At 48.5% G+C, this 14750-nt stretch overlaps 4 protein-coding genes across 4 annotated transcripts; 1 reads left to right on the top strand and 3 right to left on the bottom strand.

Annotated features, from left to right (window-relative positions):
- Nucleotides 1-310: 310 nt before the first annotated feature.
- On the bottom strand, nt 311-1679 carry FTJAE_6626 (uncharacterized protein; the record flags this gene model as incomplete). The annotated part of the gene is made up of 2 exons (XM_037353257.1): nt 311-1438; nt 1488-1679. 2 exons carry the CDS (start codon nt 1677-1679, stop codon nt 311-313), a joined length of 1320 nt encoding a protein of 439 aa, XP_037206299.1.
- A 1230-nt stretch (nt 1680-2909) lies between these two features.
- On the bottom strand, nt 2910-3617 carry FTJAE_6625 (family transcriptional regulator; the record flags this gene model as incomplete). The annotated part of the gene is made up of 1 exon (XM_037353256.1): nt 2910-3617. The coding sequence occupies one exon, from the start codon at nt 3615-3617 to the stop codon at nt 2910-2912; it is 708 nt and encodes a 235-aa protein (XP_037206298.1).
- Nucleotides 3618-9254: 5637 nt separating this feature from the next.
- Nucleotides 9255-11298, top strand: FTJAE_6624 (sphingosine n-acyltransferase lac1; the record flags this gene model as incomplete). Its single annotated transcript, XM_037353255.1, has 4 exons — nt 9255-9606; nt 9987-10300; nt 10354-10641; nt 10690-11298. The coding sequence occupies 4 exons, from the start codon at nt 9255-9257 to the stop codon at nt 11296-11298; spliced, it is 1563 nt and encodes a 520-aa protein (XP_037206297.1).
- A 436-nt stretch (nt 11299-11734) lies between these two features.
- Nucleotides 11735-13711, bottom strand: FTJAE_6623 (long-chain fatty-acid ligase; the record flags this gene model as incomplete). The annotated part of the gene is made up of 2 exons (XM_037353254.1): nt 11735-13534; nt 13589-13711. 2 exons carry the CDS (start codon nt 13709-13711, stop codon nt 11735-11737), a joined length of 1923 nt encoding a protein of 640 aa, XP_037206296.1.
- Between the last annotated feature and the right edge of the window lie 1039 nt (nt 13712-14750).

Below are 14750 nucleotides of genomic sequence, written 5' to 3'. Positions count from 1 at the left end.
TATCTAGCCTAGGACAGCGTGCATATGATGGCAGGTAGGCAAGATATTAGTTAGCTACCGCAATGCCTGACGTTGCATGACTGCTCGTTTGCAGCAGATACAACATCATTTACAAATTTACACAGCGAAATCTCACACACACACAACAGATAAAGTATGATGATTAGCAATCGAGTTCGTATTAAATCAACGCTGAAGTACTACTCGGATATGTTTGCTCAACTCGAGGCCCCTGTTCCACACGCACAAACACCCCCACCCCCCATGACCAGCATGCGCCCATCGATCAATCATCTCTCACAGCCTCTTCTCAAACCTGCTGCTGAGTAGAATCAACACCGTCGAAGCCAAGTAGGGCGTTCCATGTATCAGCGGTGCTTTGATCCCGTGTTCCCAAAGCCTCAATCTGAGCCTGAGCATCCTCACAAGCAGCCACAGCATCGGCACTAGCGTCACACACGTTGGTGAGCTGGTCACAGATACGGTTGGTAATGATGTTGGGGTTGAGAGCCTCCTGCTGGCCTTCAGCAATGAGAGGATCCTGGGGAATGAAGGTGAACTCGTCAGCTGGGCGACCGTTGAGGCCACCAACGCGAGCCATTGTAGGCTGGCAGACACCGAAGTCGAGAGCACCAGCGTTGCCTCCAGCGTTGCCTCCAGCGTTGCCGCCGTTACCGGCACCATTTCCAGCATTGTTGTCATCTGCAGCATCATCCTGACCGTCCTGAGCATTGTCGTTGTTGCCATTGTTTCCGCCCTGGTTGTTCTGGTTTCCATTTCCGTTGTTGTTGTTGTTTCCGTTATTACCGTTGTTGGCATTGCCATTGTTGTTGTTACCATTGTTTCCGTTATTGTTGCTGTCATCCTCTTCGCAATCCTCATCGTCATTTGCGTTGTTTCCATCCTGGGCGTTATCCGAGCCATTGTTGCCCTGCTGGCCATCAGCGGGAGCAGTGCCGTTGTTGGCAGCTCCTCCATTACCAGCACCAGCACCGGCATCCGCGCCGGCATCAGCACCGTTGTCAGCACCAGCATCGGTGCCATCATCCTGGCCGTCGTCTTGACCAGCACCACCAGCGGCAGCACCGTCCTGGCCATCAAGCTCGACTTGGTCGCCATTAGCACCGACGGCTGTGAATGTGCTGAATCCCTGAGCAATCATCACCTCAGCTTGTGATAAGCCAGCAGCATCGAAAGGAGTTGTGACTGAGGTTGCCGAGTTGGCATTCTCAGTGGCTGCACCGTCAACAGCGGGATCAACGAGAGGGACAATGCCGCGAAGGGCAGCAGTGGCTGGTAGGCTGGGGTCAGCACAGACGAAAGGTCTGTCAACAGCCGAAGGGTTGAAGTTGGTCTCAGCTGCAACAAGACCAATAGCTGCATCGAGAACTTGCTGGTCAGTTCCCAACTCGGTGATCATCTGATCGGCGATAGTAAGCTGGAGGGTGTTAGTTGATGTGAGTTCAAGACAACTCAATACACCATACCTTGTCACAAGGACTAGCAGCTGCGAGCAAAGCGCTAGGGATGCTACCAGCAATAGTGGCAGCGACACCAGGGTCACCGAATCCAGCATCACCGAGTGCCTGGACGGCAGCAACAGGCTCTTGCTCTTGGCCGAATCGGGCCTCGGCGTAGGCCAGGAGAGCGGCAAGGATGATAGACTTTGAGAAAGCCATGATGAATGTTGTATGGATTAAGTGATAGTGGCAAGTTGGAAGGTTTACAAAGAGTATCAAAGCAACCAACCAGCGGTGCAAAAAGAAGGTATTGAACTTGAAGGAGTGGTCGAAGCGAATGCGTTCACAGAACAGCAGAAAGAAGCAAAGGAGAAGGGAAGGAGAAGAGGCTTGTGTGAGTGATGATGATGATTGAAGGGAAACTCTAACTCTGGATGACAGATCGTCTCACTTATATAGATGTTTCTTTCAACATTATCGAGTAGTTAAATTTGAATAAGCTTGAATCAATGCAACTTGGCAACCAGCCTGAACCTCGTTACGGCGATCATACATGACCTGCTACGATATTGTTTGACGAAACCATATCAGTAAGCGCCGTTTCCAACTTGAGGTTCTCCCCAGGGTTGGCGAGACGCCTGGGATAGGGTTGGCGTCTCGTTGGTTAGTGTTGCTGGTGAAGAATAGAGTCTGGACTATAGGTGCTTAACTGGATAGCCTATAGTTTCCAAGCGTCTTGGCCATGGCCAAGTGACAGGCATGTGTCGCGAAAAGTCTCCTCCGCGATTCCGAGGCATCGCAGGTCTCGGATACGGAAATCCCGAGTCCTCTGGCGCATTAGATAGTATCTATCAGGTAGTAAATAGTTGAATGGGCGGCTGCCATCGAAATTGATTCAAGACTGAGATAGAGCCTCACAAAGTGATTCATTGGTAATTGGTAGAATCGTTGAACTGTTGAATTGTGTTGATGTTGATAAACTCTCAAATGGTAAAAGTACCACCCATAATGTACTGGAGAGTACCGCAACAGAGTTGTCTGGTCAAGCTGTCAAGCTAACATTTTTTTCAGTCATCCAACACAATTCCGGTTGGAAATTGCCTAGTCGATACCATCGTCATGCAAAGACTGCGACCGGCACGGGTGGCTGCCGTGATTTGGGGTTTCGGTTGAGGCTCGCTTGAGCATCCTTGTAAATAGTTCAGCCAAATGTGTTGTAGATGTGAAACGCTGCCGAAACCACCCACGCCGTTCAACTTTGTTCACCAGAAACAACACGTGCGAGGCCCCAGAAATGTCTGTGCCAAGCGCCGCCAGTCTGGGACGGTGTTTGTGTTTATCGTAAGCTTTGATCATAGCTTTTGAAGCTTAGTTGCTCGATGCATCATGGAGAAGTGGCAACGTAAGACCAACGAGCCTACATTGAAGGATCAGCAAGATACGAAATCATTATTCAAGCGTCGCTTTGTTCTCTTCTGGCCAAATCAAAAATTCCTCGATTGACCATGGGCTGCCACTGCCACTGCCACTGAGAGTTGTTGCTGGTGTTTCTGTAGTTGCATACCCTGAGCCAACCACAGACTCATCCCAAGAAGCAAAGTCAAAGTCTTCTTGGCCCAGAGTTTCGAAGTCCAGTTTGTCTATCCAACTTGTTTCTCCATTTTCCAGCAAGCTCTGGACACCTTGACCTTGTCTTTGTTTTCTCAGATACTCTGTTGGTGTCACACCAACACATTTCTTAAACACTCGATGAAAGTGCCACTTAGACAACCCGGTCTGCCTCGCCATCTGACTGAGGCTCAGCCTGACTTCCGCATCGCCCTGTTTCTCTGTTTGTTGTTGTACAAACGCCCGGATCTTTCGCACAGCTGTTTCCTCTGGCATGAACCCTGCTACTTCGGGCTTACAGCGTTTGCAAGGGCGGAAACCAGCTTTCTGGGCATCGTAGCCATTGGTGAAGAATGAGACGTTTGCTCGGCGGGGAAGACGGGCTTTACATATTGGTCGACAGAATATCTTGGTAGTGCGAACTGCATAGACGAAGAAGCCATCCGCATTGGTGTTGCGTGAAGTGACTGCATCCCATCGAGATATTTCGTCTTCAAATAGTGTTACAAAGCTCAAGGCCTGACTAAAATCAAGAGCTGATGGCTCCATTGAGAGGTTTGCTGGATGCATGAAAAAGTTGATGAATAAGTTGACGTTGAATCATTGATGGTGATCTAGGGTGGCGGAGGAAGTGATGGGGCGTAATTAGTGGGGTATTGCTATCAATATGACCAATGAACTAACTGGAAAGCACGGCAGATGGTATGGTATAATAATTGAAGCTTCGAATAGAGTACTCACGGAGAAGATTGGCATCGTTCTATCCGCTCTTGACACTTCGTTAAGCAGTAATATTGAAGTTGCTGGATTAGATATATTAATGCAGATGGGTTTGTTTTACTATTTCGTTGTACCGCTCTTACTTTTGTCAACCTCTAACTTTAGAAGAAACACAAAACACTGGAGAACAGAATTCATCATGGCTCTCGCATATACCATATCCTTGGCCTAAGTTTGGAATAACTAGATACCTCAAATCCAAAATACTATCCAAGCCCTTATCCCTGTGATGATGAACGCAAGCTGATGTGTATGTCTAATTAGGTTCTCTCTGCTGGAATAAGCTCACAGCCGTGTATGTCTAATACTTGGAACAAGTAGGCCGGGGTTGAGCTTCGACCTTCAAAGAACGACATGACAGTCTATCTCGAGTTAAAGGGGGGTTGATCCTCAGTTCAGCTCATACTTAGTATATTAATAGTGGTTCTACAAGAGTAAATTGATATATTAATGTATTGACTACAGTAGATGATCACTGGTGTTCGACAGCAATACCATCTCCAGCTTGAGCGATGAAGCTTGGTAGATTTGGTAACAGACACAATGGAGTAATGCTTTGATAGATGCTAAAACTTCATCAGAATGAAGAGACTCAACTTGGAGAATGATATGAAAGCATGATATGGTGATCAAGACACTGTTTCATGAGACAGCTTGTCGCTTATTCAACAGACAATGGATTCGATCTCGCCCGCTTGCGACTTGAACTCTACACACGAATCCTCATCACTCAACGGTATTAGGAACCACGTAATTTTAAGGCGCAATAAATCGGCAAAGGATGAAGGCGTGAGAACCAAGGAGAACAAAGCACCGACAGACTTAATAAAAGATAGACCATTTCAGAGAGCTGAACCGCCTCTGTGGCCCGAAAACGAGAATCTGACACTACGGATGTCTAAATTGAGGATACTGAGTTAACAGAACCAGTTACAAACGATGTATAGATTATGTCGATGAATTCCCAGGATAGAAAGAATCACCAGCTACAAGAAAACGTGGAGAAGGGCTCGATCGAGACATTCGATTCTTCAACCAGGATGCATTATTTGTTACCTCTCAAAGGATTTAAACTATGGCCTCTGGATAAACTCACACAATTTTGCTGATTCGATAGATACTGCAAGTTTCTGGGTTGGCACCGTTCTGTGCCAGAAGAGATCACGAAGAAGGATATGTCGAAATCGGCAGATACAGTGTACGACTCGTAAGGGGAAACGAACGATGGTCTCAAGAGGACATAATCGGGCAAAAGGTATTTAACTGACCACACAATGTCGGTGACTTACCTACGAAACAGAAACCGAACCAGCATATGGTGGTAACTTCAGTCATCCAAAGTATTACAAGTTGCGCGCAAGCTCGAGAGTATGGGAGCGAAACGTTCTCCCATCAAATTTGCGAGTCTTCAAGCTCGAGAAGCGGCAAGTTATAGGAGCTTTCAAGACTGCCCAGGGGCGGCCAAGCCCTCTACGAGATCATGAACCAACGCGCGTATAATTGTTTGTAGATATGGATATGTAACTTGATCATCGAGTCGTCCTGAGACTCGTCAATGATCTGAGTATTCGGGGAGCAGCCAGAGATGTGTAAGGTATAGTTTAGTGAGGACTCGGCCTCTATCATGTGGTAATTTCAGGCCATCTTTGTGCCCTATAAGTCGATATTTAGTGAAGCAGCAATGTAATTTAGTTGCATACGGATGACAAGTGCAATCAGCGACTGTAAAAGAGAGGGCTTCATCATATCAACATCTACAGACAGCTGCTAACAGCAGGGGCTAATCCAGATACAACAACGCTGACAGAAGAGAGAGCTTCCTTGGCGAGGTCAGAGGGCTCACGAGACAATTGATCCATTTAACAAGGCCGGCTCTGTGGTTTATATGCTTACCTGCTTCCAAGATATCTTCCATTTCGTCTGGAATGGAGGCCTGCAGTTTTGCGACCATGTCATAGCTCATCTTATCAACAGACGTAGGCTATTCCATCATCGCTTTCATAATCGCCATGACTTCGAAAAGCCATAGAAAGGAAAAGAAGACGAACAGCCATACTCAGGTGACAAACACTGGCCACCTGCAGAGTATAAAAGCCGATAGACCTATCGTGGCTCGGACGTCATTCGCTGCCGGGTTTCAAATATCAAAATCTCAGATAAAGGTGATGAAGAGGAGCCTTGTTATGATTACCAGCAAACGATGTATCTTCATTCTTTGAGCCAGCTCAACTCATACCTAGGATAGACAGTTCAAGACTGCATATTTGAGAAGGAGAAATTGAACATCCGGGTTCTCCAACTCAGAACATAGCATTAGGAAATGGCTGCTTGACTGCCGTGGACTAGTAGAAGTTTGGGCTATTGCTTGCCTCAACGGAAGCTTCTATCTCATTCTTAGAACGGCCACCCAAGTTGAAGAAATCGCTGTTTGTGAGGTGACTATAGTGACAAGTAAAGCTAAACCCATAAAGCCAGCAAATAGCAATTATCAGCGTAGTCTTGCATGGCCAACTGCAAGTTTGCTCAAAAGTGGTCAGCTGATAGATTGCGGAGTGAACGACTCCGACTCATATCGATTCTTGTAGAAACATGTCATGACCAACAAGCGATCTGTCGCTTATTTTGGGAGCCCAGATATGCGCATGTGGAGTGTTACTCCGCAAGATTGCAGCTTTATGTCCGACTCGTTCGAGTTGTAGTCGGCAGATGAAACATAGATCAGATCACAGGGTGTTTACTGTTATAGAGTAGGTAGTCATTAGACGCAATCGCTGGGTTGTGAGAATATCGGTTGTAGAGCACCTTTTATCAGGTGATTGCGATAATAGTGCTACAGGGAGCAAGAAAACCTCCGACCTGTACATAATGTATCAAGAATAATGAGTTTAAGTGCCTGCCAAGTGTACTAGAATTAGGTGAGTCTTGATAAATTTGCTCACATCGTTTTGTGCTTAGGATATAGAACCCAAGTTTCTTGACTCCCCGAAGGAGGGTTGGAGGGGTATGTAAGATAACTTGAAACAATACCCATCGATCCGTCTCGTGTTGAAAAGACGGTGGAGGACTTCGACAGTGGATCGAGATGTCGATGTTCCAAGTGGTGTAAATAAGCTAACGCGGGCTGCATGTGCATAGAACACTAACGTACGTGAATGGCTGCATCGACGTTCCAAGAAGCTCTCCTGTTCGTCACCAGTGAGCGAGTGATGTATCATGCAGCTCGCTACTGAAGTTACTGACTCAAACTGGCAATCTCTGAACACAAGTGAGTGACAAGGGCAGAGTTGGAGAGAGTCAAATCATCCATCTCAATTGCAGCCCGTGCTTCTGTACCGAGGTTGCATGAGTCCACTGCATGAATTGGCCAATCGATTCTGAGGAAATCATCATCAGCCCAAAGATGCTGGTTCTGAAGCAGCCAGGCTCCATAGCGGGGGATAAGTCAAGCAATGAGCGACCTGACAAGGGCCTTGCACTGGCATTGATTTCACTGGGTACCTAGTTACCCAAGGAGTCTAAGTTTAACAGCTTGCTTGACTTGCAGAAGCGTACATAGTGCGCATCTATCTATAAAATCACACGATAATGACATCTTGAGGGTATAAAATTTGGTGACTGTTTGATTTTCTGGCTTTTCGCTTCCCTAGCCAATGCGAAAAACTAGGGTTTTACGGGAGCGAGTCGCCACTAGGAAAAGGGGTAAACTCGGGTATTGATCCAAGAGAGATCTACGGTGCAGTCTGACGGTCCTCGCCTCAGATTAGGTAGGGTGCTAGCTATGGACTAGCCAAGCTAAAAGCTTAAGGAACCTTGGCTGTCAATAAGAAAGAACAAGATAAGTCAAGAGAGGGGCAAGACTGCATAAATTATACCAGAATGGCCTGTTCTCATTGGTTTATTCTCCGTCTCAACGAAATGGAAAGCTTTGAGCAACGGTGGCTGGCTGGACCCCTTGGTCCCCTTCCGTCCCCTGGAGCTAGGGCCATCTAGAATCTCGAAATTTCCTTGGAATGAGTGAGGCCTGGACGGGCCAAACAGGCGACAGGACAGTGGTAACTTGGGTACGTCCCTGTATATAATTAACATTTGTTTGTTTCTACTGGTGGAGGGTGACATCCATCCACCTTATTCTTATTCGGAACGGAACTGCTCAAGTTAAATGGATATGGATGTTATGTTCTGGCTGATGCAGGGATGAGAAGAGGAACAAGCGCCGGCTGCAGTGAATGATGTGCTGAAATATTGTTGATCAAAAGGAGAACCAAGCCCGGTGATTGATTCATGGAGCTGGAGGATATTGTTCTCATGTCACTGCGAGGCAATAATACAACACTTCTCATGGCTCTGCTGAACTCTTGTTTATCCAATTGAGGTCAATTGAATCTTTTTTTTTTGGTCCTATTCTGCTCTACAAAATGTTGTTTTTTAGTTTTTGAACCGCAATGCCTCCTCTATCAAACAATCTCAGATCAGATCCAGTGCCAATGCAGTCCAGCTGCATCTCTTGCTCACCGCTTTCACAGGTGGGGTTCTCATGTTCTCCCTCCCTCAACAGCTCTGCAGCAGGTGGGTACGTACAGTGAAGGTGGACACCCTGGCACTGACACTGGCACTGGAGCTGGAACTGGCCTGCCTACTCCCCGTAAATACCCCCGCTATCATGGATGGTAGTGCAGTGCGCTACCTAGCCTACCCCCTACGAGCCTCTCCTCTCCTCTCCTCTTAGCCTGGGCAGTTCTCAAGTTAATTCTCGGGGGGTTCAAAATTCATCGGGATCCCAATTCTCTGAGGTTCCTTTTAGCTGCCCGATCCTTGAACATTTCTTTTCCTCCTCCTCCCTTTCTCCTCTCCTCCTTCTCCTTCTCCTCCTCCATACTCATTACCTAAAGGCATTGCATTGCATTCGCTGTTCATTGTGTTCAGTTTTTCTTGTTGAGAACGAAGGCCTTTGGCAAACTCCAACGGCTTTTACTCGACATTTGATTAGCTGCGCGCATCCTCGAAAAGCGAGCGACAGGGGAATCTTTGCTTAACTTTTTTGTATGATTTGGATCTCGATTGAAACCTTGCATCGCTATATCGTTCAGCCGAAAGTTTCCTCCCCACGTTGCGAGAAAGAATTCGCAGCTCAGCTACATTATCTGATCTGATCTGATCTCTACCAACTCAATTCCTTGGTTGAAGAGTCTCTTGCTCTCACCCAAATTTCCATCTTTTTGTGGCCTCCGACCCCGACCCGCGGACCCCTCCCTCCTTCCGCCCACAGCAACAGCAGCCAGCCATAGCTCAACGCCTCCCTACCACGGACCTGGTCTAAAGATAAGACAGAGGACACAGCATCCTCTTACACGAGACGAAGCGAAAACTGCACGAGAATACATCTTTTCCTGCCGCGGGCGCTCAACAATGAGCGACCATCCAGTCATGCAGGTCGAGGACAAGATCGTCCCCGGACCTTCTGTCGCCAGCAACGAGAAAGCCGTAGAGGAGACGGTCATTAGACAAGATGTGACTGTCGTTACAACCACAGACGAGGCTACAGGCCCCAATTCAGCCTTGAGCAGCACCGCCAATCCCACTTCACCAACCACTGCTGCCCCACGACCACGACTCAAGAAGGACAACAGCACGCCCAACATGAACGGGCCACTCTACATGCAGACTGCCGGGAACAAGACAGTGCTTGTCCGCCGACTTAAGCGCAAGGAGGAGAGCACCTGGAAGCATCTCTCGCGCTGGTTTGTCGAGAACCAAATCGGTACGTTACTCTCCAACCTCCTCTTTTTCTTGCCGATCATGGATGGATGGATTGCGAGCGAACGGGCGACGTACATGTCGTTGTCGTGGGGGTGTCAACTGCCAAGGGTGTCAAGTCAAAATCCAGTCTTGTCCCTGGTTAATGACCCTTTGGGAATAGGAGGGTGTCGCACCTCAGCAGCACCCCGCGTGGCACGGCATCCCTACAGTACCATCCCAGGCCTCTAAGGGTCCTTTCCTGCTACGCTACGCTACCTAAACGCCTCGCTCCCATGACTTGACAGGTTGATCGCCTGCTGGTGTGCGTCCGTGTGTGTGCATTGATTTGGCCATCTTATCTTGTTCTGCCGAACTCAAGCTGACAGCTGGTTACCGTTTTAGGCCTCTCTTTTAACCTCCTCGCTCTCATCTTTCTCGCCCAGACCTTTATCCCCAAAGCTCGAGAACACACACATAAATTCTTCCACCTCAGCTACTACAGCTCTCAATCCGGCCAGTATCGCATCGGTTACGATGATGCCTATTTCATCACCTTCTGCGTTATTCTCTTCACCGGTCTTCGCGCCGCCACCATGGAATACGTTCTTGCACCCATTGGTCGACTCCAAGGCATCAGCAACCGCAAGAACCTGACCCGATTCAGCGAGCAAGCTTGGCTTATGGTATACTATACTGTCTTCTGGCCGTGGGGCGTGGTAGGTTTCATATTACTCAAATATGTAGGAAGCATGCGCTGACGTCTATACAGTACATTTACTGCACTTCCCCTCACTATATGAGCATGGAGAATCTCTGGACGGACTGGCCTAACCGCGAGCTCGACGGTCTCATGAAGGCCTATCTCCTCTGCCAGTGGGCTTTCTGGCTGCAGCAGATGATTGTTATTAACATTGAGGAGCGCCGCAAGGACCATTGGCAGATGTTTACCCATCACATTGTCACTACCGCTCTTATCTTCGCCTGCTACACTTACCACCACACCCGTGTCGGTAACTTCATCCTGGTTATCATGGATGTTGTTGATTTGTTCCTCCCCGTAAGTTTCCTTACTTTGCTTGTCAGTCGACTTGCTAATTAAGTACAGCTCGCCAAGTGCCTCAAGTATTGCGGCTTCAAGAAAGTCTGTGATGTCATGTTTGGCCTCTTTGTTGTTTCGTGGTTTATTGCTCGCCATGTCCTATACATTGCCGTCTGCTGGTCCATCTACTCAGACACTCCCCGGATCATGCCCACTGGTTGCTTCAAGGGGAACAACGAGAATATGATTGGTCCCATTGACCCTCCAGCCGGCTGGAAATATCTGGTCGACCCTTTCATCAACCCTGAAGGCCTCGTTTGTTATAATGAGACCATCAAGTGGAGTTTCCTTGCTCCCCTCCTCTTCCTCCAAGTCATTACTATCGGCTGGTTTACCATGATCGTTCGCGTCATTATCAAGGTCCTGAAGGGAGGCGATGCTGAAGATGTCCGAAGTGACGATGAGGGTGGCGAAGAGGAGGAGGAAGAGGAGTTTGTGTACGAAGAGGCACAGCCCTTGGAGGAGGAGGTTGGTGTCGAAGAGCTCGACCTCCGAAACTGGGAGCGACGATCAGGCGTTAAGAAGCAAGCCAGCAGCTCAGGAGTGAGCCTCCCTGGCCACAGTGATCGAAAGGAGTTGTTAGGTCGTATCGGCTGCGAGAAGCAGGTCGACTAGACCAGGCTATGTGTTGGGAGTTAGTTTAACGTCATTTTTCTCGTTTCGCATCCGAGTGATGCTCGCATTTTTGAACCTTTTTTTCTGCTTTTGTTTTATGTTTGGGCTTGCATTTAGGGAAGAAGATATCTTGCCTGCTGTCTTGATCACAACGACTGGTAGATGGGAGCTAACGAAAAACAACCGAGGCCAGGAACCTCGTAGGGTCTGCATTGGAGAGCTCCGATAAAGAATAGACGGCCGCCATTAGAGACGACGATTGCTTCTTTGCAACGAAGACTAAAAAGTGCTTTTTGACGATTTCTAAAGGCTTTGGATGGGAACACTTGATCATCTGTCTCCTCGGCTTTTCAAGAGAAGAAAGATAGCCCATTTGCGAATGATACCTCGATTATAACGCTGTCAATGCAATGAATTACTTTAATTGAACCTCTTATCACTGCGCCGCCTTGTTGTCCTCGTCACCTAGTATTTCCTTCGCATAGTCCTTTAACTTGTACTTCTGCACCTTTCCGCTTGGTGTTTTGGGATACTCATCAATCCAGAACACATACTTGGGCACGAGATGCTTGGATAGCTTTGTCGCAACCCATTGTCTTAACCCGTCTCTTGACAAAGTTCCTGGCTCTTCAGTGTTTGCTTTATCAATGAGCGCCTCCTCTGTGTCTTTCATATGATCTAGAGGCGTCCATCCTCGCGCAGGGATAACGAATGCAGCGACTGCCTCGCCATATCGCTCGTCAGGGACTCCCACGACACTGGCTTCTCGTACACCTTCATGCGTTAGAAGGCAGTCTTCCACTTCTAACGGGTGAATATTCTCTCCGCCACGGATAATAAGGTCCTTGATTCGGCCAGTGATCTGCACGTAGCCTTGTTCGTCCATCTCGGCTTCATCACCAGAGTACATCCATATTGTTCCGTCTTCTGGGTCTGGTTTACGGACCTCAGCTGTTCGAGCCTCATCCCCGTGGTAACCCTCCATGACAAGATAGCCGGCCGCAGCAAGCTCGCCTCGTTCCCCGATAGGGAGGATCTTGCTGTGATCAAGGGGATCGACAATCTTGACGCCTGTGTGCGGCATGACACGGCCTATGGATGAGGTTCGTTTTTCGAAGGGATCCGAGGGGCTGGTCATGCAGCTCACGGGAGCCGTCTCGGTCTGACCATAGCAGATAACTAGATCCTGGAGACCAAGACGCTCGTATAATGTGTTCATAAGAGAGGGAGGGACGCTGCTGCCAGCAGCAATGCCCTTGCGTAGGTGGCGGGGTGGTTGTGAGACGACATTGCCTCGATCCAGGGCCTCAAGAACAGCAACGAACATGGTATTCACACCATACAGACCCGTAGCTTCATGATCGACACACATGCGAAGAGTAGCCTCAGGGTCGAACGCAGGGCTGGGGAAAAGAATACCAGCGCCTGTGGTAGCCGTAGCCATGTATCCCAACACACAGCCGAAGCAGTGAAATAGGGGGGGAGGGACCACGATACGGTCATCGGCGTGAAGACCCATTCGATGAGCTATCAAAGCCCCGTTGTTGAGGATTGCACGATGCGAGAGCATGGCTGCTTTGGGAAGCGAAGTCGTGCCCGATGTGAATTGGATGTTGATGACATCGCTTGGTTTCAGAGGAGAGTCTGGCTTTACCGTATGAACTGAGCCGTCGATCAGAGATTGGTAGGGAGTGAAGGCCCGGCATGATTTGAGGTCGAATTTGATATCTGGATGGCTCGCCAGGTTGTCCAGCACCACCACGTTACGCAAAGAGGGGACCGCCTCGCTCTGGATCTTGGACGAGGATACGTCCCCCACAATGCTCTGGAGCAAGTGCTGGTTACTTCGGCCTCTCCCTGGCTTGTAAGCTAGATCCGTCATAGCACCGATAATGAGCGTTTCCACGGATAGATGCTTCAGCGCTGCAGCTACTTGCTGCTCGTTGAAACCTGGGTTCAGCGGCACGAGAATAGCACCAAGTTTGAAGCAGGCGTATGTCAAAGCAGCAAATTCAGGGCCATTGCCGAGAGATACGGCCATGCAGTCTCCCTTTCGCACGCCGAGCGAGGAGAGAGAATGTGCGAGGCTGTTTGATAACGAGTCCAGGGCGTAGTATGTTAGTGTCGACTCATGTGAATCAGGGCCTGGAGAACGAGCGATGACAGCTTCGCGATCTCCGTGAGCTGAAACAACTGAAGCAAAATGTTCTGGGATTGTGCCATTATAAAGAGGAGGCTATGATATGTTAGCAATACTCTCTGAGTTCATGGGATATTGATGAGGCCGTACCTCTTTGGGGCCCCATCGAATGCTTAGATTGGATGTAGCGAGTGTTCTCACTTGACATGTTCTGAGGATTGTTCTTAAGGGCAGATGTGTTCTTTTGAAGCTCTGACGTATTACGGTCTGCATTGTGGAAGCTGTGATAACTCGCCTGATGTGGATGTGGAGTTTAAAAGATCTCTGTAGAACAGGGAGAGGCGGGTTCTTGGTGTAATGTACAATTGCAATTGCGAGGTGAGGTGAGGCGAGGCGAGGGATATGCATGCATACATACTTGACTTATTGCGAGAGCTTCAGTCTTGGAAACTACCTACCCAAGTATGGATAAGGATGTTCCTTGAGGCGTATGATCCTCGGCTATCATCACCAGGACCTCCCTCCTTCCACTTCCACATCCACCGTCCTTGATCCTCTCCTGTTCTTACTCCTTCCAGTTCCGTCAGCTCCCCACATTCTATTCTCTAACTGCCAACGGCAGCGGGAGTGGGAGTCCGAACCCCTCAGCGGCTCAACATAATGAACCAATCATGTACTGTTCTGGCCACTAAAACCTGGGGAAATGCGGGCACGGCTATCGCTGTGAGAGCCCATTCACTTCAGCATCGAGACCGCGGGAACAACGGCTATGTTTAAGCCGTGAACCCAATTGGAATAGTTATGCGCAGTTGATTGTCTGGTTCGCAGCCCGGTCCGAGTCCCGCTGTGCATTATAAAGTCAGCACCTTCAATCACATGCCACAGCTACAAATATAATGTTTTGAACAAACATGGCTCTTTCAACTTTTGTATGAAATCTCGTGGTATATGCTTGTTCGCTTCATCCTTCAATCGACAATCCTGAGAAACTCCTTTCCCTTCAGTGTCCACGAGACATGTGGTTGCCTACAAGTGGGCGACGATGCGGTAAAAACAAGATCAAGAAACAAATCTATCCCAAAGCGCAGCAAATGACTTTCCTAGCGATATCTTTCATACACAAAATAGAGTCTAGTACCGTTCCCCTCAAACTTTTTACATCTTCCATCGCAATGCAACTGCCAGAGTTTGACGGACCTCTGGCTCGAACAACAGCTAATGCGGAAACCAGCCCAGAAACGGACACGAGTGTGTCATTAGAAAAGAGTAAAGAGTAGCAGCTGAAATGTACAGGTTCGAGAAGTAAATCTTC

The sequence above is a fragment of the Fusarium tjaetaba genome, assembly GCF_013396195.1.
Source record: "Fusarium tjaetaba strain NRRL 66243 chromosome Unknown NRRL66243_c0000129, whole genome shotgun sequence".
NCBI lineage: Eukaryota > Fungi > Ascomycota > Sordariomycetes > Hypocreales > Nectriaceae > Fusarium > Fusarium tjaetaba.
Note: the sequence above shows the minus strand (reverse complement) of the source record. Positions and strands in the feature narration are given on the sequence as shown.